The sequence below is a fragment of the Prinia subflava genome, chromosome 5, assembly GCF_021018805.1.
Source record: "Prinia subflava isolate CZ2003 ecotype Zambia chromosome 5, Cam_Psub_1.2, whole genome shotgun sequence".
NCBI classification, from domain to species: domain Eukaryota; kingdom Metazoa; phylum Chordata; class Aves; order Passeriformes; family Cisticolidae; genus Prinia; species Prinia subflava.
Window position 1 is genome coordinate 41966379 of NC_086251.1, and position 25654 is coordinate 41992032.

General features: G+C 43.5%; 1 protein-coding gene across 5 annotated transcripts in view; it reads left to right on the plus strand.

The window, feature by feature from the left end:
- ADCK1 (aarF domain containing kinase 1) overlaps nucleotides 1–25654 on the plus strand; it is a 75676-nt gene that overhangs the window by 10613 nt on the left and 39409 nt on the right. For all 5 annotated transcript variants that reach the window (XM_063399083.1, XM_063399081.1, XM_063399085.1 and 2 more), the window contains one exon: nucleotides 17921–18124. In XM_063399083.1, the coding sequence (XP_063255153.1) occupies nucleotides 17921–18124 (204 nt within the window). The remainder of the gene's footprint in view (nucleotides 1–17920; nucleotides 18125–25654) is intronic.

Consider the following 25654-nt stretch of genomic DNA (forward strand, 5'->3'; position numbering starts at 1 on the left):
TGGCTCAGGTGTCTTACAGATTTTGGCACAAGTGGCCACAATTGAAAATCTTGAGCAAAACATCTTTTTATTGTTTTCCTCTGTAAGACAAAAGGTTACTGCTGTGAGTTTTGGTTTTTTTGTAATGAAGAGGAGACAGCAAGGAGAAAAAGGATCTGTGGTCAAGGTATCTCAGAAGACAGTGGGAATCCATTCTTGAATTAACTTTGTTGGCTACAAAATTGCTTTGTCAGGGATAAGCCATTTGGGGAGGTTAATTAAATGTCCTCCTTTTGAGAGCAGAATGAGGATGTTCTCCTCATTCAAACTTATGATTATTGGGCTGTCAGTGACTGGGCAAATATTTGGAAAGTGTAACCCTTGTGCCACCATCATACAGAATACGATTACTTGCTCCTTGAGGCTCTTCCTGGCTTTGCTATATTTACTTCTCACAGTGGAGTGGGTATTTTCAAAATGAGTTTTGAGTGAAGTTGCACAGTTGGAGGATCTTGGAAAAAAGAGGAATGCATGTACATGTGTGTGTGTTTTCAAAAATAATCTACAGTTTCTGGATAGTTCAGACCAATGAAATAGCCTGTGTCTTTGGACTTCCTTTGTGATTCAGTAACACTGTGTGCCTTAAATATTAAATGATGTTCCAAAATACTTTCTTCCTGAGGGAAGTGGACTGCACCTGCAAAGAGGAGTCCTCTGGACCTCTCCATGGCATTCCTTCAGTCCATGGCATTCCTTCAGAAAGGCAACTGTGAATGGGGACTCTTCTCCACAACAGCCAATGTGTGCAGTGGTGGGTCTACTTGTGCTTCAGCCTCTAGTAAACTGAGGTGAGAAACAGATGAACTTTCCTATGAGACACAAAATAGCCATTAGGTGGCAGTGACTTTCTGTCACCAAACTAAATGGGAACCAGTAATGGAGAGGTGAAGAGCTTCAGAGCCCATCCACAGTCCCTGAGCTGATGATGTTTGGTTGCCCTATTATGTGCTCCCCAGGATATCTCTTCATCTAAAAGGCATGGTCAACACTAAAGCAGTCTAAAAAAGCTACTATCAGGGCCAGCTGGTGGCTTGATGACTCTACATTTGAGCACTGCTGTCTAGCAAACTTCCTGCCAATACATGAAGCACGAAAGCTTTGCACTGAAAACATAACAAGCTGTAAAATAAATGTTATAATTATAAGACACTTCCTTTTCCTCCTTGTGCTTTCTGGAGTGGTGTCAGCTGAATGCTCTGGCCATAGCATCTCTAGGTTTTAATTGTGTAGCATTAAAAAGGTCCATTTTTTGTGGGACATGTGCCTATGAAACTAGACGTTCTTCAGTCATCTACAGTGATTTATTCAGAGAAATGGCCCATCTACTGTGACATTTTTGAAGAAGGAAGAAGGAGAGAAGTGAGGGTAAGGAGGCAGTGCCTCATTTATTCTATGTTTTTTCCTGACTGTGCACGCTCGTCCCTGAAGTGCTTTGCTCCAGGAACATAAGTGTGAATTGTCATGCACTAGGCTTGCTGAGCCGTCTCTCTCAGCTTCCCAGCAGGAGTGACACAGTAGGCCTGGGGAGCATTTAGCTGTCTCTCCTCCAGGTGGGGCTATCCCTTTTCATTTGAATCCCTGAGGACCGCATTGCTTCATTACAGTGTTGAAGAGGTACATAGTAGCCACAGTAATATCTGAAGAACATCTCATCTGGTAGAGTGGGGAAACCATTAGGAAGCCCTGGGAGGATGCAGGCTTCAAGGAGCTTGCATCATAGGAAACATTATAAAAGGAACAAATGAGAAGGGGAGAAATAATCAGGTTTTATTTAATGTTGGGACTATGCCTTGGGTCCCAGTGTGAAATGAACACTCCAGTCCAAAGTCAAGAGGTATGGCAAGAGATGGTATCTTCTCTGAAGAGCTCATGGTCATGGTTGATTTGCCTAGATATTCACCCTAGATGTGAGTGGTGCAAATACACATGAACGTGGGATTTTTCAGAGGCTGGAGGTCTGTGTAAAGAGGGAAGGAGACAAAAAGTGAAATTACTTTGGATGCCACTGTAAGTGACTTAATGCTGATCCCATTGACATTGGATCAGGACCTGATTAGGGATGTTTTCTTAGTGAAGGACTGTGTAGCCTTGAACTACTGACCAGTTTGTATGGTTCATAGAACAGAGAATCAGAATATTCTGAGTTGGAAGGGACCCGCAAGGATCTTTGAGTTCAACTTTTAAGGGAATGGCCCATATGGTTGTTGGAGGCCACCTATAAAATCAGTAGAGCTGACAGGTAACCAGTACTTAGTCTATTCTAAAAACAGGAAGACAGCTGGCTTGAGAATAAAAATAATCGTATCTGAGGCTAGGAAAAAGAGATACTTAAAAGTTTCATTTGGGGATCGAGACATGCTTGCAATGCCAAAGTGGATTTCTGAAATACTGTTTTATTTGCACCTTGAGTCCCTAGCAAGACCTAGTGTGGATTCTGTTCTCTTTTCTAGGGTTCTTGTAGTTAGTTTGCAGTGAAACACTATATTGAAACACTCCAAATTAGGAGTACAATTCAGATGTAAAACCAGGAATGAAGAGAACAGGTGGCATGCAGAGGATATTTGATGTATCAGTCCAGGCTGGAACTTCAGAGCAGGACTAAATATTGTGGATTTGCTCTGCCAAAGCAGTGACCTTATCCCATTCTCCCCAAAGTGTATCTGGTAAAAGAATGTGCTGGAAGGCAGCTCACAATTACCTTACCTGTCAAGCAAGTGTCTTCATTTAGCCAGTTAAGTCAGCGGTGAGGGAATTGCTGTGGTGGGTGGTGTCTTGCAAGCATTCCTCTGGACTTGCTTACAATGTGGAAGGCATTCTAGTGGGTTCCAGGCTAATCCTTTTAACATATATAGGGGCTATGCTGTTTGCATACCTGAGGGAAAGGTGTCTCTGAAAGGAACTGCTATATTCTTCCATCTGGTGTCCCAGGGCCAGGCAGGACTCTGTCAGACCTGAGGAAGCCCTGTGGACTAGGAAAAAAGGAAGCTATGTTTCTCTTGAACTAGAGTATTTGATGATTTAGTTCTAGGAATAAACTAAAAAGTATTGTTCAGTGTCAGGTTTTAAAGCTACCCCTTGCATTATTTACTGGTGTTCATATGCCCTGCCTAGAAATGTGATTTTTTGTACATCTGAACAGACACTAGACTAATGTGTTTGCCTGTAGTCATGTGCCAGTTTGTTCAGGTTGGAGTCCTTATAGTAAGGCAGCCATTTTTTGAACAAAATCAAAGGTTCAAAGATGGCTTTGGAAGAGTTAATCCAAGAAGGTAATCACGTTCACTGCTACAATAGTTAAGCCTAGTTTGGTCCTGTAGAACTGGCTTGGGGTGTCTTTATTTTGGTTTTACTTGAATCTTTTCTGGCTTGAGAGTTCTGTCTCAGTGGCTGCAAGTTCTGCTGATGGTGCACCATTCAGGGCAGCTTGCTGCTCCTTCCTCTGCAGTAGCATCATTTTGGCAGGTCTGACACCAGTAACAATTTGTTTTTGTCAGTGTACTGAGCTGATGTGACATGGAAGAGGGCCACAGCCAGCAGATAAACAAGGGCTGTCTTTATAAAGCCTCCACTCTGTTCTGAGCTCCACTTTAACAACTAATTTGCAGGTGAGCTTGCATATATATGAACCTGCCCAGTATTTTTTGAAATGCCTTCTGCCAAGCCTAAATCCTTTACTATGTTGCTAGTTTTGCTGAATTTAGAGGTAAATTCACTGAAAAGGTCACTAGCAGAATTGCTTTTCAAAAAAGCCCCATCTCTTAAATGTCTTTACTGCCTGTGCAGTCTTTGTTTGAAAATGTACTCATTTTGAGTTGCCTGTGAACTCTGTAACTGTGCAACCTGTTTGTTATTGTAGGGCTTTTCTGAACACAAGTTGTTTTTTACAGAACTGCTGAAGGGCAGTAGGCTTTGTTTATCGTAGGACTGTTGTGTGAAGAGAAGTAGGGAAGATAAGCTTTTCTCCCTCAGGCCCTTTCCTTTGCGTTCACAGTCAGGCAGCACAGCCAGGCATTTCCAGAGCTCAGCAGGAGCTGCTTCATCTCCTCAATGCCCTGGTATCAGCTGTTCTGTTTCTCTTCTTCCTCTCCAGACAACATCCCTGCTTCTGTTTTTTGCAGTAAGCTGAGGTTTTGCTGTGTCAGTCTGAATTGGGAGTTATTCCATGTCCATACACAGCGTGGTGATCCTTGACTGGGGAACGTTAAATTGGAATGATGGCTCCTGAGTGATGGGGACTGAGAAACAACAAGGCTGTTAGCTGGAACTGCACTTTCTTCACTCTGAGCTGGTGCTGAGGGACTGTGTGCTTGAAGACAAGAGGTGACTGCAACCTGGTGCATGTGAGGGCCTCCAAAGGGCAATACCAGCTCCTGCCACCCTGACTGGCAGCGTTGTATTCTCTGCAACTTTCCTTGACTTCAACTATTCCCAAAGCAGACTGAATCTGTACCAGAATTGAGGGTGATGTTCGATTCTTTTAAACCTATGTTTTGATTTTAGGGTAGCAAGTGTTTGGATAATGTGGTTGAGTACTGAGCAAAATGCACACAGAAGCAGCTTCATGCACGCATCTCTCCTGGTGGATCCCCATCTGAATGCATGCAGCTTCCCACACTTGCCCTACACAGCCGAGCTGTCTGTTCACTTCTACTGCCATCCTGTACCAGGCCTGAATCAGCTTCTTGCCTGCTCCAGCTCTGCTCCCTGGCCTCTGCCCTGCTGACAGATTGGATATAGACTTACCCCATCTGGCCTTGCATTCCTTGGTAACTCGTGGGAAAGATTTGCCACAATCCCAATTTTCTGAGAACTGAGTGAGACCCAAGTGCTGGGAGGATACATGGCCATACCCAGGCAGGAGAGCTCTCCCAGGCTGTGGCTTTGCACACTTGTGTCAATGGCAGCCAAACCAGCAAGTTTCCCCTTGCTAGTCCTTCTCTGGATTAGGATTCCTGGCTTTGGCACAACTTGGTCCTCATCTGAGAAGATGAGCTCCACAGTGCATCTGCCTTAGTTTCATTCCTGTAAATCTCACTCCAGAGACAGTCAGATGTCACGTTCCACAATATGCTGCAATCCAATGAGCTCACTGCCCAAGGAACTCTTCCATTTACAAACAGCCTAGAAACTCACTGTATTTCCTATTAGTATGGATGAAGTGCCTGATGCAGACATGTGAATTTTATTTGAAAGATACTAGATTTAAATAAAGTAACAATAAAGAGGTCCAGCTCTGTCCTTTCTCAAAATCTTTGAAATGATGGGATGGATGTCTAGCTAATAAAGAAAAGTTCCTTTAAATAGTGTTCACTGCTTATAAATGTTGGACATATGTGTAATGAATTAAAGAAGCAATGTATTGGTAAGAGCGTTTAGCTACAGGATCCCCATCCCAATGACAGATGCCCCTCCTTCCATCTGCATTGCTCACAAGTTCTTCTCAAGAGGGGAAATGAATTCTCAGTAGCAACAGGCCTAGTAATTACCTGCACTGTAATTCTGATGTGCAGTGCTGTCACCCACCATCAGGTGGGAGTGGAAAAGGCACTGCATTTTGTTGATGGTTGAACATTTGTTTTCCTCATCATTTTGACACCAGAGGTAATTGCCATTCCTGAAATATTCTCTTGCTACCATTACAAAGCAACTGTTAGGGACAAACTAATTATGAAGAATCTCGTTATGACAGATTAATAGGCCAACAGAGGGGATTTCTTTTTTTTCTTTCAGGCAACTGAATAGTAAAATTTAACAGCGTCCATATAACTGCTAGAAACACATGCTTCTCTGTAAGCCAACAGATTTTTTCTTTGAGGTTGGAGATTTGAAAACCTAGAACTAGAGTATAGAATGGGTTTCCAAGCTTGCTTTTATTGAACTTTCAGTTCCCCAACATTATGTGCCAAAATGAGCTAGGGTGAGGGCATTGCCATATGGAGGGGAGGTCTTCATGGTTGGTATTGGACCAGTGTCCTCTCTGTGGGTCATGGCTGAGCAGCATCATGAAGGCTTGAAGTGAAGAATGCTGGACTTGTGAATTTTATGGATTTTAGAACAAGACATAAAGTGATTACCTGGATAACTTTATTGCTACTAAGAGTTTTCTGTGTCGGGGAGGCCAAACTAATGTGCTGGTTCAGTTCCAAGTGGCCAGTATGCTTGTGTCCCCCTGAAAGTTGCAGACTACCTGCTCCAAATTATTCTTACGTATGCTCTCTAGGAGCTGTTGGAGATGTGGCCCAAACATGTCTGCTTTCCCGTAGCAGAGGGGTTGAGGCACCTTGCCTCCCTGTGACTGAACCATTCTGGCAATTCTCAGAGGAGGAGGACTTTGAAATACCTATATTTCTCACTGCTGTGTTTAAAAGCTCACGCAGTGTATGAATAGTTTGGACAACAATCCATGTAGACTTGGTAATTGTGCTTTCAAAGAGGCAGTTAGGTATGTGTCTTGTGGCTGACTGGCTACTATGGGGTGCTAGTGAGTGCCAGGTGCTGATGAGCAAACCTTTAAGAGGGAGCCAATTACAGACTTCAAAATAGAAATAATGTACATTTAAAGAAGCTCCTGGATGACATCTGTTCATGTTCTCAGCTTTGCCTTGATGTCCCACTCAAGTTGTCAGGCAACTACAGATCAAAGGATCTATAGTTGGGACTGAGTCCCCTCTTACCATCTCCAGCCAAGTTTTTGTCCCTGTAGCACTCTGTCCAGAAAAGGAGCAAATTGTCAGAAGTAATCAATGCACAGCCCCCGTTCATGCCATGATCTTCTTAATGAGAGAACAGGGAAGTTCTTTTCCAGGGACTGAATCAAGACCATGTGTATGTAATTTTCTATTTTTTCCTGCCTGCTGACATCAACTCCCAGTTTGGCCGTAACTTCATTCTTCATGGCATCTCTGTGTGGAGTATGTAAATACTTTAATATTAAATATTTGAGGTTAGAAGTCATAGATAGTATTAGTTTTGGATTATTAGCGTGTGCTTTAATCTCTTTGCTTTATGTCAGTCTTGTGTTGTGTAAATTCTTTAATGTCCTTTTTTGCCATGCAAATGTTGTCTTTGGGAACATACACAGTGATTGTACTTGGCCAGCAAGATCTGATTCTTTGGAGGATCTTTGCCAGTATTATTGTTCTGTCAGGTTTTGCACCAATACTTTTGTCTTGAGTTCACTATTTGCATTCTAGCCAAAGTTAGACATTGACTATCTTTGACTAGCCTGTTGATGGAGAAATGTTGAATATGTCATTTTGTATGAAGACGATATCAGTTTTATTCCCTTCACAACCTTGGTGAGCCACAGCCGAGTACACGCAAGGCATGTAGAATATTGCTCTTTGTGATACCAGCTGCAGTAAAGGCAATTGCCTCTGGTACTCCGGGAGATAATTCCTTCTGCTTTTTGTGAGAACAAAAGTAGTCTACTCTGCATAACACGTGGCCTCACCTGAGCTCTCTTTTTGTTGATCTCAGTTTGGTGCCATGTCAGATATTCGTGTTTTACTTCATTAAATTGCTATCTCATGCTATTTTAAGGTGGCGCTCTCGTAGTCAATATAGGTTCTCTTTCTTCCTTGTGTTCCTAGAAGCCATAAGGATTCAGTAAGACCAAATGTTACCTCCACTGGCACCCACATAAGCCAGTTTTATCCAAATTCTGCTTCCCCTGACCCCTGCAGAAACCTATTGTTTTCAGTGAGAAAGCACAGGATCAGCTGCAAGAAAGGATTGGATCTTCTAATTGCAGTTTAACAGGTCTGTTGTGTATGAATCAGAAGAGACACCCGCTCAGTCTCCCATACTGGTGACATTGATGGGATACTAATAGACACCAGCTGCCGTTCTTGGTCTGGAGCTGTGTGGCGTCAACTAGATGAAAAAGCTGGAGTTATTTATATATATTCTTTTCCACTGAAGTCAGCAACTCTGACGGATACTCAGAAGGGAGCAGACCTGCTGAGTAACAAAGGGACATTCCTTGTGATTTTTTTCAATTTTAACGTGGACGCTTTTTTGAATGTAGAACCGCACTTTGCCATTGGTGATGACTTATTGGCACTGCAGCCACTTTCTCTGTCGGATGTGGTGCTATGACAGTCACTGCAGTTTTTTGGAATTGACAGCGTAATCCCATGGTTGTTATCTTTCCTGACTTCCTCGTCAATCCAATTTAATCACTTGTAGGTATTTCATGTGTTACTGTCTCTTTCCTCTTCAGGCATCCTGTTCCTGTGGGAAGAGGTCTGTACTTTAAAGGTCAGAGCTTCTCAGATTAAAGAAGGGGGAAGGAATCTGCCTGTGTCAGTTTGGTAAGGGGCTGTATTCTCTTTAGAGACACCGAAATAAAAACCCTTCTTTCAGGGGTCTGTCACCAGGGTGAATGCTGGTGTGTGTCTGCATGGCTGTAAGAGAGGGAGCCAGCTTGCTCTGCTCCCCTGGCTGTTGGAGTGACTTGCCAGGAGAGAAGTTACATATGTACAAGGGGGAGAAGCTGCTGTTGCACAATTTAATCGCCTGACGTTGACTCAGATAGGTCCTGACTAGAGGTCAGCTGTGACGTGCAGCTGGTAGGGTGGGATTCGACTGTTGGGAAGAGAAAAATGCCAGCCCAGATTCTTCAGCACTGACAAAGTGGATGTGACCATTTCTCCCCTCCAGCTGCAGCAGCTGCCTCTGTGCTTCCTACTTTTCTGCACACCCACAGTAGGAGAGCAGACTGTGAAGCTACCCTGTCTAGACCCTCAGCTGAACTAGATGAGACTTAGCTGAGCTTTCTCCATGGTGCTTGGGCCATTCATCCTCATAAAACTTACCTTTCAGTGTGCCTTTCAGTCTGTCTTCTGCATGTTGAGGCTTCCTGTGGAGTTCATGGCTTTTCGAGCTCTATTTTATTGCAGGATGGATAGGGAAGAGGCTGTCAGGTCTCCATCTTCATTCCTGCTGCTAGGATTCATCACTTTGAAAGTGTAGCCAAATCCCTGTGAGCTTCAGTGACAGCTAATTGCTACTGTGGCCTTGTTTGAGCTCTTCCTCCTACCCTCCCCATGGCCCAAGACCATCCCTCACTTCCCATGCTACTGCCTTTCCATGGTCTTCTTACGTGAAAATAGCTGTCTGGGGAGTGTTCTCCCTTCAGGTCATTTTTACTGCACATCGTCTCTTGCTATTCCATCAATAGTATGTGGTTTCTGCAGGGTGTGTCAGCAGCCCCTGTTTAGGGAACACTTCTGAGTGTAATACACATCTTGGTTGATACTGTTGCTTACAGCAGCTGAAAACAGCAAATAAAACAGGGCTTCCTAGGACTAATAGGAAGGTGTGAGAGCACCCCCCCCAGCTAAACACAATGCTAAATAAGATGGTGTCTTTACAGTACTCAGCTTGTTTTCACTAGCATCCCACGTGGTTTGATCCAAGCTGAAGTGAATTAATTTTGTTAGCCAGATTTTGAGAGGTGCTGTGTCAAATTTATTATCATTTCACCTGCCTCTGTGGAGTTGCAGCCTCTGTGATCAATGGATCAAGACATGTGCCTCCTTTCATTGTGCTTTCTGTGAAAGTCTCCATGTCTTCTGCAGACATGCTGTTGAATTACTTTCTATCCTCCTTGGGTTCTCTGCAGTGAAGCACAGGATAGATCCATTTGTATATCAGCTATCAGGACAAGGCACTTTTATGAACCTACAGTCTTTGCTAGTACTGTATGGTTCTGCATACGTGGGTCTGATCCTTCTGTCTTGAGCAAATCTGATCTTATCCTCCCGTGTAAGTAACCATTCACAGTAATGTATGTGCCCCACAAGACAGCCTGTGTGAAGGACCTCTTGAATAGTGACAGGGTAAAACAGCCTCAAGAGCAGAACCTTGTTCACCAGAGGTAACGTCTGTGGGTGTAGAGAACTCAACTTGACTCTCCAATTCCTGCTATAGGCACAGAAGTTCTACAGCCCAGTTATTTTAGCATGCTATTTTCCCTTTGTCTCTGACCAGCCCTTCCCTGTGCTCCTTGTTTCCTGGCTCAGGAGACTTACACAGAACAGTGCATTATATCACAGAGGTGTCTAGAGGGGAAACAGCTGCTCTCTCCTGATTTTTATCCTGAACTGCCCCACAGATAACTAATTGCAGCTCAGTTGCTTCTATTAGCTATTTACCTAAAATTGAGCTGGCTAATGAAAATGTTTCTAATTAATACGAGGCAGATTAAAACTCATTACAGCAAGGTCGTCAGTAATGAGAGATAATCAGAGCACAAATGACCGAGCTTGGAGTAAAATGAAGATGGAAAACAAGCAGGCGATTGGTGCTGGTTGTGCATGCACCAGCCAGCGAGGGCAGGGTTCAGCAAGGTGACTGCTGGTGGTCTGCCCTGTAGTTGAGAAACACTGCTGCCTACTCTCCAGAGCAGCTTGGGGAGTGATGGCCAAAGAGGCGGACTCAGCCTAGTGTGACAATGTTTTCTGAACCAAGTGGCATCTCACACTAGTGGTTTGTTGCTAGGCCAGCCTTCAGTCACCTATACAAACCAAGTTGTGAATAGGGGTTTTGGCAGGAACACTTGGGAGTATGTGTGGCGCAGGTGGATGCAGCACTTGTATGTGCAAATTCAGAGTCCTGATGGCTTGGAGGGTGTGAGTTTGCATATCTGTTCAGTGTCAAATGTGTTGACCTGGGTTTGGAAGAGTCCATTGTGATCTTAAGGGAAGTTTTGCATGAATTATGAAATGTGTTTGCTTTAATTTCAGCTACCCGTAACACTACTGATACAAGGCCACAGCACCAACACCAGATTTCAGCTGTCTGTGGGCCTACTATCTCTATTCCATTAGTACCAAGTTTACTGGCCATCCTGCTAGTTGTGTGATTCCTTATTTCTGTGTTTATGAAACTGAGAAGCTAAGAAGTTGTCATTTTAGTCAGAGGAATCATCTCCATCCTTAAGCCTTTCCAAACTATAAAGCTCTCTTTCTCACTTCCTTTCTGTCCCACTGGAAACCAACTGCTGTGCCAGAATTTCTGAAGGATCTTATTAAGGTATACATAACTCCCCAAAATAACAAATTATTAGGTAGTGAGGTACATCACACCAGGACTTACTCCAATTTCAGAGGCATGGATCTGTCCATCATCAGCAGTATGATCAGTTACTGGTGGTATAAGGAAGCATTTGAATGGCAAATACCTGGTGTGCTTAGGAATGAGCTTTTGCAAAAGGTAAGTAGGAAAGATAATGCAAAAAGCAGGCAATAACTATTCTGTTTAGAGTTGTGTGTCTTCCTGCAGCATCCTTGCTGCCAGTCAGTTTGATTACTGATAGGCTGCTAGCTAGTGTTAGCGAAGGCTGAAGTAGTTTGTATTTACTGTATGCTTATTCAGATTAGTTGAAAGAGGAGATAACAGCCCTTTAGACAGAACTACACTGTCACTGAAATGGGTTCTATGTTTTCTATTGCTGTTTTAAAAGCACCCAAGTATTCTATTCATATCACCAGTAGCTGTATCCTCCCTTAGCATCTTTACAAATCTTTTGGCATGGCCACTGATTTCAGTTTCTCACTGTGTTGAGGTGGAGAGCTTTTCATTTTTCTCTGGTTTGTGCTGTCCTGGGTCATCTAAAACTGTTTCTACAGCTTTTCCTAGTCCTGTGCATATGGCCCTGTCATTATTGGGGTTGGAAGAGAAAAGGACTATGAACAGATTTCTTTCCTATATTCTCTGACATGTCTTCTCTCCCTACCCAACTGTGTCTTGGAGATACCCACCACAGAGGTGATGACATCCTGTTTTCCCTCTGTAGGAAGTCCAAAGGACAGCCTGGCTCTTCCAGTCCCCTACTGCAGGCATTTCTGGAAGAGTGTTCTTGTCTAGGATGGCTGACAGCATATGCTTGGGATGCTTCCACCCACTGTGTGCCTCAAGTTTCGTCCCAGCATCCCAAAGGTTTAATATGAAAGACCATAAGCAGTGGTTCTGTTGTTCTGTGGAACAAAGCAAGAGTTCATCATCAATGTCACAAGTCCTTCAAATGGCAGGTAATTTAGTTAATATGGAAGACCCTTCAAAACTGGTTGACCTCAGCAGAAAATGTAACCAGAATTTGGGGGCTGGATACATGAAATAGGTTCTCTAAAGGTTTTAATAATGCACCCTGTTTGCATTCTCTCATTGTGGCCAGACAGTAGGGTAATTTTTATCTTGAGGCCTTGAGCAATAGAGTTTAAAGCCCTTTAGACATTTTATTACCTGTAATGTTCTTACAAGCCTGTAAATGGAGAATAGTGATCCTGAGTTTTGTAGAGCTTTGTAAAAGCACTTTTAGACATGAAAAGCTTTATATAAAATCAAGTATGGTTGTTTTATCATAAATATCTAAAGCCTTTCTGAATTCCATTAAGCTCTTGGCTTCTCTATCCTCTGACAGTGAGTGCCACTGGTTAATGCTGTATTGTGCAAAATGGGATATAAAAAAAGAAACAACTTAAAAACAGTTGTTGTTTTGTGGAATGCCCTATTATTTGTGGGTTTATGAGAGCTGGAAATAGTAATGGGAGCTTATTTTTTTTCATTATTGCATACATGGTTGCAACTTTTCTCTCTTATGCATCAACTCTCTGTAATGTAAACAATCTCCCAATATTTAAAGTCTCTTTTTTAATAGACTTTTAATATGACATTGTCATATTTCCCCTCTCTTGCTCTGTCCTTTTTTATTTCTCTACCTCCTTTTTGTGATAGGGTGTCTAGAATCCAGAGTGGGGTTGTACATTCAGTTTATGCAATAGTGTCATGATATTTTTAATATTTTAATCTTTTTTATCATAGTCAAAAAGGTTGGTTTTTTTTCCTGACTCACTCTGTGCACTGAGCAGGCTGAACTGTCCACAAGAATATGATGCAAGTGTTGGATGGTTCCAGTTAACTGAGAGCCCAGCAGTGTGTGTGGGGAGGACAGACTGCACCTCCCAATGCAATGTGTAACCTTGCAGCCATCTGTGCTGAGGGTGAGATCTCCTGGTGTATTGATTTTTCACCTGTGTTTGGTAGGGACTTGTTACGGCTTATTTTTCCACAGTGGTGAATAATATCTCTTATATCTCATGGAATTTTTGTCACTGCACTGTTCTCTCCTTGCCAGATCACTAGCAAGAAAATTAAACTTTGGTGGAAGAACAGGTATAATGGGATGCTTTGCTGTTTGTTTTTGACAGTAATGCAGGTCAATCCTTTTATAGTAGAGAGCTCCTTCTGCCTTCTGTGCACTACCTGGGCTGCTTCCCCCTTTCATCATGTTTTTCTGTTTCCAGTGCTAGTTCATTCTCCCAGGAAGTAAAAAGAATGCAGGTCCTAAGATAGACAAGGCTTCTGCAAGATCATCTGGTCTAAAAATGCTCAGAGCAGGTTGAAATGAAACTGTGGTGAAAACAGCACTAAATGTTGCCACTCTCTCCTAATTGGAGTGTCTTCTATTGCTGCGGTCTGTTGTGCTGGGTTTCTGAGCTGGGAATGGGATAAAATGAGCAAGTGATGTTCTTGTATCTCCAGTAATTACTGAGTTTTCCTTTCATTCTTTGTGAGGATATTTATTGAAAGCCACTTGAAAGTCCCAGTAAATACCCCTTTTCTAATACCTCTTTTCTATTGGCTGTTGTATTAACAAGCTCACAGTATTTTGGTGGACTGTTAAAGAATGATTTTTCCCTTCAAAGTCCCTGTTGGCTTTTTATCAGTCATATCACATTTAGCTAGATGATTTTTAGTACTCTCTGTAATTATAGTCTCAACTAATTTAGTTCATACAGAATTAAAGCTTTCAGGACTACAGTTTCCCAGATTAGTCTATATTTTTCTTAAAAATAGGGCAACATTTATTCTCTTTCAGTCCTCTGCAAGTTAACAGTTTTAATATGAGATTTCCTTTTATTATGGTTATTAGCATCTCAGCTACTTTTTGAATTAATCTCTAATTTTTATGCGATTTAAGTTTTCCAGATGTTTTCTGGAGACACCTTTCTTGAAATACTGTCTTGGAGAGTGTATCTCCATTGTAGGCAGTGATGGGCAGGCTGTTCTCTCTGCATTCCAAATCCTCATTTCACATTTTGCCAGCTAAGAGTATGCCCTGCAGAGTTGGGATATCTTTTCTGAGGGATTTCATAGGAGGAGTTGCTTCCACCACTTACTTTACTGTATGGTAAATATATTTAATATATAAACATACTTCTCTTCAGTGGCCTTTCTGAGCACTTTTGCCACCAGGTCTGTCACCAGGTATGAAATATTGAAGTTCTCACTGGCAGATTTTAGTTTGAGTATTTATTTTTTTGAATTAATTCTTTCCTTTTTTAAGACCAGATTAGCACCTGCCAGTTTATGACATCTGCACATCTGATGTTCTGATGAGCAGTTCTTTGCCAGTAATCTGTGTGAGTAAAGGCTCCTTCCAAAGCAACCAAATTGCTTGAGAAGCTAGGTCTACTTGTACATCAAACATAAATTAAAATACATCCCTTTGCAGTTCTCCTTACTGAGCATATGCTTCATCCCAGAGATGCCTCCTTTCCACCCCTAAGAGTTGTTACTTTCACAGTTTTAATAATCAGTGTTAATACCAGTCTAACCAAGGTTTAGGTAAAGCAGAGGAATCTGATAGCCATGTGGGCCGATGTAGAATTTGTCCTACTGACATTTGGAGGAAGGATTTGAGACAGAAAGAGATGCCCATGTGGACTGAGGAAAGAGCCACACATACAGACAGCATTTGTGATCTGAAGGGCTTTCTGACGGAAGCTTATTCTTGATATTCCTCAGTATGTGAAATGCTTCCTTTCTTTGTAGTGTGCTCCTCGGGGTGGTGCATACAAGTATGTCTATATAAAACTAGGTGTTGTTTCAAGCTCTTTCCTCTGATAAAAACAGTCTTTGAAGTATTTCTTGGGCAACAAAGAGCAGTATCTTGAAGAAAAGTTCTGAGCCATTCTGGGGATTCCCATTTACCTTACATTTTCTTCAAGGTGGAACAGAAATGTGGACCACCCCTACTGGACACTGTAGTAGGAATGTGATGCTCTTACTTTGTCTGTGATTAGGGGAATGTAGTCTGTCAGAGAAACAAGTGCTGCATCTGGACTGTGACATATTTTGGCAAGATCTAAGAAAATAATAGAGATCATTAGGAAAGTTTTCTACTAAAAAATCAGATCTGGTAGATAAGCAGAGTCCTTGGAAGCTGCATTCACAGTCCTGCTTCATGCTCACTATATTTCTGCCTCTAATGCAGACTGGAGTTTTGTAAGGTGTAGGGATACAGATTTACTTCCTCTAAGACAAGGTGCTTGGTCATCTTGTCTCTCTAGAAGTTCAGGAGCTGGAATTCCCTGGTTCAGCCAGCCAGCCAGGGCATCTATCTCTTAGGCATTTGAGCCAAGCCGCTTGTGAGAGCATTGTGGAAGATTCTTTGCAGGGAGTTTTGTTCTGTTTTGTTCCAAGGCAGTCCCCCTGTCCAGGACTGCTGTGTCCATGAGGCCACCCAGCTTCTCAGCAGCGTGGAGGGCAAAAGTTTCTTCTCATCTTGTGCTAGAGGGAAGAGGGGCTATTACCACCTCCTTCTCAGCAGTAATCCAAATGTGAAGATACACTCTGTATGCAAGTGAGTCTACAACCAGTTTCATTTTCCAGCCGGGAATCCATGTGGTGTGGGTAATGCACTGGAGCCGGCACCTCTGCCCTGAGCTGGCTGCTTGGCCTGACACCCAAGCACTGCACTACAGCCCCGGGTTGCTGCTGCTCTGCCCTGAATCATGTTGCAGCCTGGAGTCATTTGATGGGCTCCTGCTGTGCGTGGGCGATCACAGGGCCCTGTGCTGGCCTGAGCTCAATGCTAGGAGCTCAGTGCGGGGTTTTTTGGAACATGTCTGTAAGAGCCTTGTCCCTGTTTTTTGCCAGTGCCTTTGGCTATGGCTGCCCAACACCTTGCACTGTGTGGCTGGCCACCACTCTCCTTCACTGCTGGCGGGGGTTTTCCTCCACAGCTGGAGGCAGTGGGTAGAGGGTGACTATTGGAGCTGCAAAAAAGCTGTTTCACTGTGATGGGCTGCAGTCCTGGTGCTGTGACAAACAATCCAGTTGCACTGGCTCCCTCTCTCCCTTTCTCTTTTATCCCATTGCTCCCACCCTGGTTTTCTTTCTCTCTCATCTGTTACAGCTTCCTTTCCTTGTTCCCTTTTGGCCTGTATTTGTCCTTGCTGCACACAAGGGAGGAGAGCAGGGAAAGAGCCAGGGCAGAGGCTTGTTACAGCAGGAGCTTCAAAGCTGTTGTGTAAAATGCAGGAGAATGATGTGGGAGACTTGCGGCACACTCATGGGTGTTATTTGCAGCCTGTATATGTGTGAGTGTTTTTGAGCTGGCAATATGCTGGGGGAAGCTCACTCACCTAGCATGAGTTACACTGGCTGTATGTGCCCACCTAGGAAAATGCATGGGCACGTGTGAGCATGTGTGCGTCAGACTGTCAAGTCTCACTATGAGGGCAAGACTTGCACTTTAGGCTTTTTCCTCACACTTCCCTAGGCCTGTGTTTCATGCACTTGCAGCTCAGCACTCAGTCTGCCCCTGACACATTCCCAAATGCAAAACACTCAGCCTGTCCCATGATGCGATGCAGCACTGCATTGCACAGAGAGCCAAGATAGCTACTGAATGGTGTGAGTGTATGTGTTGTTCATGAATGTTTGTGGTATTGTTCCTTTTTGTCACGTATTTCAAGGTGTTTTGTGGAGTCCATCACCACAGGATCTTGTGCAATTAAGGGCTGCAGACACAGGATTTGCCCTTCAGTGACTTCTGACACAGAAGCCAGAGGAATGAGGATGCTTCATGCAGATTGGTGTCAGGCCTCAACAGGAGATGGGTGCACAGTTATTTTTTGTTATTGATCTGCTTAGGTTTTATTAATGTATCAGGGTAAATTTATATGGAATTCATTAAATATTATTCAATATAGCTGTGTCCTTGACAGGCTTTTCTAGTGACAGTAATAAAGGGAGAATAAATCATTGTCACTGAACGATGTGGTGGCTGGTATATTCTTGAGGAGCAAAATGAAATGTAAGAGCTGAAATACAGACCAGGCAAGTAGTTGGCAATGGGTTTTGTCATTTAGTAGTTGCATTTTGGCCACCGTGAGCACAGCTGGCAAGGCTTCTAACACTTAGTTGCGCAAACAACTGTCACTGCAGACATTGTTGGCAATGTAAGCAGTAAGATCCATGACCTGATGGGACTGAAGGGATGTAATTTCCCCTTGTGCATGTCAAAGTGAGGTGAGGAAGATGAAGGACTGCCCACATACTGTCCTCCTCACTGCCAAGGAGAAATCTAATTTTGATTTTTAACAGACTCTTCTTCTGAGTTCCTGGAAGTTTCTGAGATGGTGTCTGTGGTTTTCTTCTCATTTTAATTCACTGCACTTGTGCTAAGTCTAACATAATGGTTGTGGTCATGATTTTTGTCTTTTGACAAGGAGTTTCCAAACGGTGCATCATAGTACAGAATCACAGTGACAAACCAATGCTGCCCTGTGGCCAGACATTTTATTCTGTGCAAGAATGGGCCAAAACCTAATATGCTGTTACTGATTATGGTGCCTATACAAACAAATGTTGAAGCCCTTTATATTCTGGGCCATCTTGTCCTGGTCTGGTTCAGACCCTTTAAATCAAGCCAGAGTCCTAATAGTGAACTGATGCATTATATGATGATGCCCAGAATCAAGAAAGGAAATCCTTGGTCTGCTTAAATGTTGGACAAAAAAGATTGTAGACATGTGCATGTAACAGACAGCAAAAGGGCTTAACTGATGTTCTGGTCTCTTTGCAGGTGCACCTGCGCTCTGCCGAGCGACTTCGGGAGTTGTGCTGCTCCAACCGAGGCACCTTCATCAAGGTGGGCCAGCACCTGGGAGCGCTGGACTACCTCCTGCCTGAGGAGTACACCCGCACCCTCAAGGTGCTGCACAGCCAGGCCCCGCAGAGCACCAGGCAGGAGATTGAGCAAGTTATCCGTGAGGATCTGGGCAAAGAGGTAAGGGCAGCCATAGACTGTGTTGGCTTCTCAGGCCTCAGCAAGCCTTGCACAGCTAGAGGAAGGAAAACAGCAGCTAGAGGAAGGAAAACTGCTGTTTCTGAGTTATAAGAGATACTGAGGGGAGATACTTCTTCCTTGCTTCTGGGTGAAGGCCATGCGAGGTGTCCCTGTCCATCAATTGGCATTATTGGCAGACTTGGGTGAGGAGAAGATAATAGAGGAGTAAGGGTGTGAAAGGTCTCAGATGAAAACGGCAGGACTCAGCAGAGCAGAGTACTCTGTATGCCAAGATGAACAGGGTTGCTGGAGGCCAGGATGGAGGGCTGTCTGCCACACTGAGGTGTGGGAGCTGGAGGTATTGATGTTCAGGACAAAGATATATTGGCAGAACTCTGTGAGGGATGACTGCTCTCCCCTGGCCGCACTAGACCAATTCCAGCTAGCACTGACAGCCCCTTACTTTCTCGAGCCCCTAATTAACCCCCAAAGAAAATAATAACATAAATCACTTTCGGTGCTGCAGTCAGGTAACGCAGTAGTTCAGGAGTCGGTGCCATCATTAACCCTCAGCAGCCCACAGAGATCAGTAGGTAGGTGACTGTATAAGGGAAGTAACCACAGTAAATTACAGAGGGTGTTCTGCTACTTTTCATCTTGCTTTTTACAAGATGTCCCCTCACACTCTAGCCCAGGTTGAGGAGAGGCATTTCAAGGATCACAACTGACATAGTAAGGAGGGAGGCAGGAGGCAACAGTGTGCAAAGATGATGCTAGGGAAAGTGTTTGTGAGGGGGAGGAAGACAGAAGGTTGAAGAAGGGAGGCAATGTGTACATCTCTTGTTTCTCATATATAGAGGGTTTTGGGGCTGTTTTGGTTGTTTTGGCCTGTCTGACTGTGTGGTAAGGAGGTGCATGGGAAAAATGAGGGAGGTAAAGTATTTGCCCCTATAAGATATATTATGCAGATTTGAATGGGGCAAGTCTGCCTATGTGTTTTTTTAGGATCTACATATTGTCTAGCTAGCAATGACTATTAAGATTTCCCTACAGTTTAATGGCAGCCCCTAGTCTACAACATGCTCCCTCTATCAGCATTCCATCCTTGTGGCATGGCTGGTACCAGCTGTGTTTCATAGCTCAGTGGATAGATGGAGTAGAGCAGCCTGAATGTTCCCTGCAGGCCTCTGCCTCCATGGGTTTCCATGTGGCAATCTCCCTTTCCACAGGAGCTGTGGAAAGCAACCCCAAAGTTAACCCACATTAAATTACCACAGTAGCCACCTCTGGCACAGTTTGTGCGGTGTCTCTTAAAGGCTGAAGCTGGTGCTTGGAGGTGGGACCTTTTCTCTCAAGTGTGTGTTCAGCTGCCACTGATAATCCCTGATTTCTTTATGCTTCTTGGGAGCTAGATGAGCACTCCGTGCCTCATTGATTCCCAGTGAAGCAGCTTGAATACAGTCTCCACAGCAACCTTACCTCATAGCACTCACTTCCTTCATATGGGCAGTGCTGGGCAATATTTAATTTTAAAGTTACAGAGGGAGGGAGGGTAAAAAAAGGTAGAAATGGGAAGAAAGTGATGGAAAGGAAATGGTAACAAGCAAAAGAGAGCAATGATGAGAGAGATAAATGAAGAGAATAACGTGTATAAAAATAAAGGACCTTGTAAAACTGGGCAGTATTAAAAGCTGATGTGAATGCCTGTATTAATAGTTACAAGGTACCAAATCAAGATATTTAAAACCAGAAAGGTCATTGCTGCAGCCTAGAGGGTTTAATAAGGTTGCTTCAGGACCAAATTTAATTCCAGTGTAGCTAGAACCTCAGTATATTTTAAATATGATATACTTGGCTGAAATATTGGTGGCAGAGTGGCAAGGTGGAGTATCAGGGTAGAGAATAGTGTAGAGAGGGATCCTGAAATTTTCCCTCCTGGGGCCAGCATCACACCTGGGAACTTGCAGATCAATTCAAATAGAAGAAAAAATGGCAATGAGGAAACCTTGTCAGGATGCCTGCGCCTAGTCCTGCTGCTCTCGAATTCCGTGGTAAGACTTCCAGTTCTCCCATCAGGCCCAAGAGCTGGGCACTTCAGATGAGTTATTACATACAGCTTGGATCAGTGCAGAACAAATGGGAGAAAGAGCAACTGGAAATATAGAGATACCTAGGGAGGAATGTGACAAGCTAACAAATTAGGCAAGAGCTTGCAAAAGGGCAGGAAGATCAAAAAAAAGCCAATTTCATGTACAGAAGCATTATATTTTCAGTCAATTAGAAATAGTCTTGTGATGTGACCTACTCCTGTGAATCTTATCATGGGCTTGGATACTTGACGAATGTTTTGTGGGAAAACTGGCTTAAATGGAGACCAAATGGAGACCAACAGGACACATGTTTGAGCAGACAGAGCATTTGTGAGGTGGATTTATGGCAGTTCAACATGACTGTGTTGTCCCCACACAAACTTATCTGATACCTTGCTGATGGGAAGGGGTTGCCCGTTTTAGGCCAGCATCGTGGCCTTGGTGCTGGGTACTGGGAGCAGCAGCATGTGGCTCTGATGTAAAGGCAAATGGCATGTGTGCTGATTTGATACAGAAGGAGAAGCATCATATATGCTGACTAGTGGGTTGTCCTGTCCAACCCTATCTTAAGTCCAGGGCTAGTTTGTGTACCTATCAAGGAACATTGGTATAAAAATAATCAGTAGGGAGCAAATGCTGGCTTTCTAATCTCAGCCACAGTGATTTGGATGAGAGATGGTGGGAGATGATCATTCTCTTGAGTGTTATATGCAAGAGGTTGAAGTGGGCAGGGTGGGATTCACAGAGTAACACAAGTAGTAGCAGTGGGAGAGGTGCACAAAGAAATCTTTGTAATAACTCCTGGAAACAATCACTAGTGAGATCACAGAGCAAGATGTTTTGGGGAGACAGTGTTGATCCTGCAGGTTGGGCTTGTTCTGGGTGTATTCCTTGGAGCAGTTGGGACTGTGTTCCTAAGAATGGGTGTTAAGATATGAATGAAAGTGTCTCTCCTAACTCTGTTTTTATCTTCCTTGCTTGAACAAGGTTCTGAAAGTGAAAAGGTCCCAAGCGTGGAAGATGAAAGCAAGTCAAATATGTTCTTTCTCTGAAGAACTATTAATGTTCTATTAATGAACTAATAATTAACACAGGGAGAGACAGCTGGTTTGGCTAAGTGCTCTAACTCAACAAAGTGCATGCAGACCAGAACCAGGCAACTTCTGGTTAAATGTGGACACCACACATTTAGGGAGAAAGACTGATGAGGAGCTCTGGAAAATAAAACTTTCAGAGTGAGTGCACCTTAAAAGCACAAAATCTTTGTGCTTAGAAACCAGAAAAGATGGAAAAAATTTTGACAGCACTGAAATTAGGGATATTTCCTCCCTCTGGCACATTTGTTGGAAAGGACTGTCATGTAACTGTGGGATACAGGGATATTGGGGAAGTGATGCCACTCTGTTCTGATTAAGGGCCCTTCACAGCATTCCTTGTCGTAGGATAGAGTGGTTGCAGAAGGACTTGTCAGCTTTTACAGCCCTGGTCTTTCAAATATCCTTTGTGCCTTTATGTTGCCTGGCTCCATTACTGTTGAGTGCGTTCCCTAATATGGGTCTCATTTCTGTGCTGCTGCACAGTGCTGTCACAGTTTAGATACTGTGACATCTCCTTGCTTCACTGTGTACTCTCTACACCAACACACACTTTTACCTCTTTCTATCCCAAAAAACCTCTTCGTACTGCACATCTCAATAGGCCAGCTCTAGCCACTCAGCACCACTCTATTACTTCTGTGTACATCAGGATGTCACTTTTCACAGCCTATTGCTCATCACCTTCCAGCCCATCCTTACACTGGCATTTTTTCATCAACTTACTGACCTTTTCCCTTAGACTTCTTATTCTCGCTCTTGATATGTTTGTGTAGTCCATACTCTACCCAGGCCTTGAATCAGGTTGGAGGTAATTTTCATTGGTGGGAGACACTCCCTTCTTCCCCATCTGTCACTCTTTCCTTTCAGAAATATCCCAGTTCCTGCTTCTTTCTGGCAGGTTCCTGTTGGGCAGGTTCTGTATCATTGCTCCTGTCTCTGGTATGAGGTTGTTTGGTTTGGGATTTGGGCAAGGATAAAGTTCCCAGCTGAGGGCAGTGTGGTCCCAAGCAGTGTCTTTCCCAAGTTGGTGGGGTGCTTGTGTAGGGCGGCTGCCCAGGTGCTCTGTGTCCAGGCTGTCTTTGCTTGGGGGGTGATGGGCTGGTGTAAAGCCTGTAACTACCTGTGGGAGTGTCTCTCCTTGGCTCTTGACTGACCTTCACATCTAACAGTTGCTGACACTGTTGCAGAGGAGTAGAAATGGTTGAAGCTGAGCAGACTCAGATGTTACCAAATGAGGGATCCCAAGAAATCCTGACTGCAGGTATCCATATGTACATACATACTTATGCCATTGCTGGTGAGTTTGCTGTGCTCTGGGGAAGGCTGAGGCAAAACAGGCTCCATAGGGAGAACACACCAGTGACTGAAAGTTCTGCTTACAATGCTTGCTTTGTTCAAGGATGGGAGAAAGGCTGGGGAGAGCTCAGATGTCAAGGCTTCTCTGCTGAATCCAAATCATGTAAAGGGCTTAAACAGATGGAAAGATAGTAATTTGGAAGGATGTCATTCTAGCTCTGCTTTGTGGAAATGCAGGTAATGGGAAGTAGTTTCTAATTGCTTGATTACCCAGCAACTCCAAGGAGACCATCCTTTTCATCCACAGTTAATTGCAGCTTTTACAGGTTGTTCAAGCACTATTTTGCCATTTGCAAGAAACCTCCTGCAGCCATACAGTAAAGGAGCTTGTTGATTGAGCAGGGCAGGATACATCAATGGTTTGACTGTGATTTATAAACAAAGCACATGTTGTAGAGGAACCTCCTGTGCTGTGATTTGTGAAGGAGGATGCATTTCCACAGTGATGTTTGGAGGGCTCAGCCTTGGATTCCTGCTGTTGTACCTGGCACAGCCCAGTGTTGTGCAGGTAAGAAACAGATACTCCTTGTCTGAGAACTAATTGTCTTTGCAGCAAAACCATGGCTATGAAGAATGCTGCCCTTTGTCAAATGTAAGTGGTAGAGACTAGACAATATAAAATTTTTATCAAGTCTCTAAAGGGGAAAATGATGCCTAAAAATTTTTAGCTTTTTATATATTTTTCGTAGATTTGTAGCCTTGTAGATTGCTAATAGATGACTGTAGCACCTAGTACTTTTCCTACTTTTTCCCCTTACATTTTAGAACAATAAGCTAACCTTCTAACACATTCCTGGAATACTCTTAGTCTTACTTAAGAAGAGGACCACCAATAAGCATGTTTTGTTTTCCAACCAGAATCTTAGGCGACACAACAAGAAGTGGGATAGAGAAGCCCCTCTCTATCCAATGGGACCAATTCCAATGGGGCAGTACCCAGGGAAAAATTACCTAACCAACTTCTTTTCTAATTAGACAATATTTAATAGGTGTACTAGTCAACTAACCTTACAAAAACTGTGTAATTACTGTACCATATGTGCTTTTTGCCATATTGTGTACCTGAAGGTTTCCAAGTAAAGGTTTGCTATTATATTATCATTCTAACATTGTTTGGGAAGGTTTGTTCTATTTCTAGGCAATACTTTAAATTGCTCTCTGTCTTGGCTTATGAGTGGTATTCTGCAATTTAGTACTCCAGCAAAAACCAGCTGGAGGCACAGAAGGCAAGATCATGGGTTGAGATCAGAACAATTTACTGGGAAACAGCAATGAGATAAGAAAAAAAAAACAATTACAGCAACAATATTAATAATGAAAGGTATAAGACAAAGAAACAATTTATGTGAAAAGACCCTGACAATAAACAATACCTGACTGTTCTGTCCACCATTTTAACTAGATTGGGAGGAACCCCTTCTTGGAAGAGGAAGAAAGTGAAGTGTATCAAGTAACTTTAGGGTCTTGGCCACACCCCTCCAGGCTAGTGCAAAACATTAACTCTGTCCTGATTGGAACTAGGGCACTCCCAAAGTTCCCAAAGTGTTTTTTGGGTTGGGTACATGAAATATTATTCATCTATTGTCAAAATGTACCCATATACATCTGGGAATATGGTCACTGCAGTGATCTGCAGTCATGCTGCATGGCCATTTGACAAGGAGGAACCAAAATTGTATGCCCATGTGTACTGCCATGGGAAAGACAGAGAATGAGACCACACCACAGCAAGGTGCTAACCTCCAGTGCAAGAGACTTCCCTGTCCTCATACTATTAAGAGAGTATGAGAAATAGCAGAAATAGAAAAAATTCTTTTTACTCCTATTTCTGTATGAATTGTTGGTATAGTATGGCAGCCTTTGCTGTGCCAGTGACAGGGAGAAGGATGGACTTTATTCCCTGTCTTCTGGAATTGTCAGTGAGCATTTTAAGCTCTGGTGAAACATATGCCTATTTCTGATCTGCAGAATGATTCAGGTAATGCTCAGCCTTGTGGGAGAGGAGCTAAGCCTGCAATAGGCTGTTGGGTATTACACTGCATGTCCTACAGCATCCAAGTTATTCCCAAGATAGTATGAGACCCTTTCTGTAGCTGGCTCCATATGGTGCTCTAGAGAAGATTAATTTACTGTGCTAGATTGCCAGGTTTTCATTTCATAATGAAGGTTGCTGCAAGTTCTGTTATGGCTCCAGAAAGCCTTTTCTTAGGTGGGCAGTGTTGTCTAACGCATCCAGGATGCTGGGAACATGTGCCTGCTTCCTCCAGTGTTGCACAGCCCTGTGGTTGAATGGTCTGCCCAAAAACACTGATGTATGGCACAGTGCACTGTCCCTCTCGTGGTTGCTTGGGGCTGTGAACTGATGCAGAATGGCTTTGCTGAACACCCAGGTCTCCTGTAGTTTGTGAACCTGGTTCTGTCCTAAAACACCATCTCCAGCAATGCTGTGCTGGGGTGGTCTGTGAAGTCCATCACTGTGCATTTCATCAGTAACAGACTCAGGGCAACCAGATCTAGGTCAGCAAGAGCCTCTTTTGCCTGCTATGGCTGTTGTTGGTCACAGGAAATCTCCTCATTCTGCATTACCCTCTGTTACCTACCAGCTTGGAGGCTGAGCTGTGGTGGCCATTCCTGTGACAGTGTTAGGGGCTGGAAGGTGGGACAGGAAGATATGGCCCTTCTCCCACCACTCTGTGCCTCTCGCAGTACACCCAGCAGGGCTTCCAAGCAGACGTCAGTAAAAACTACATTTTTATTAAAACTGTAATGACGAATAAAAAACCTTCACATTTCTTTCAATAACTTGGGAAATAAAAAAGAGATTTTTATCAATTATGAAAAGGATTTTGGCCATAAAAAGGTAATTTAAAGAGTCTGAGATGGATGGTGAATAGTATTAATGTCACCCAGAACAAATGGTCCTGCATTACTCAACTGAAAGGCACAAGTGGCTGCTTGTGCAGGTCCTGCTGCTGCTGCAGCCTCTG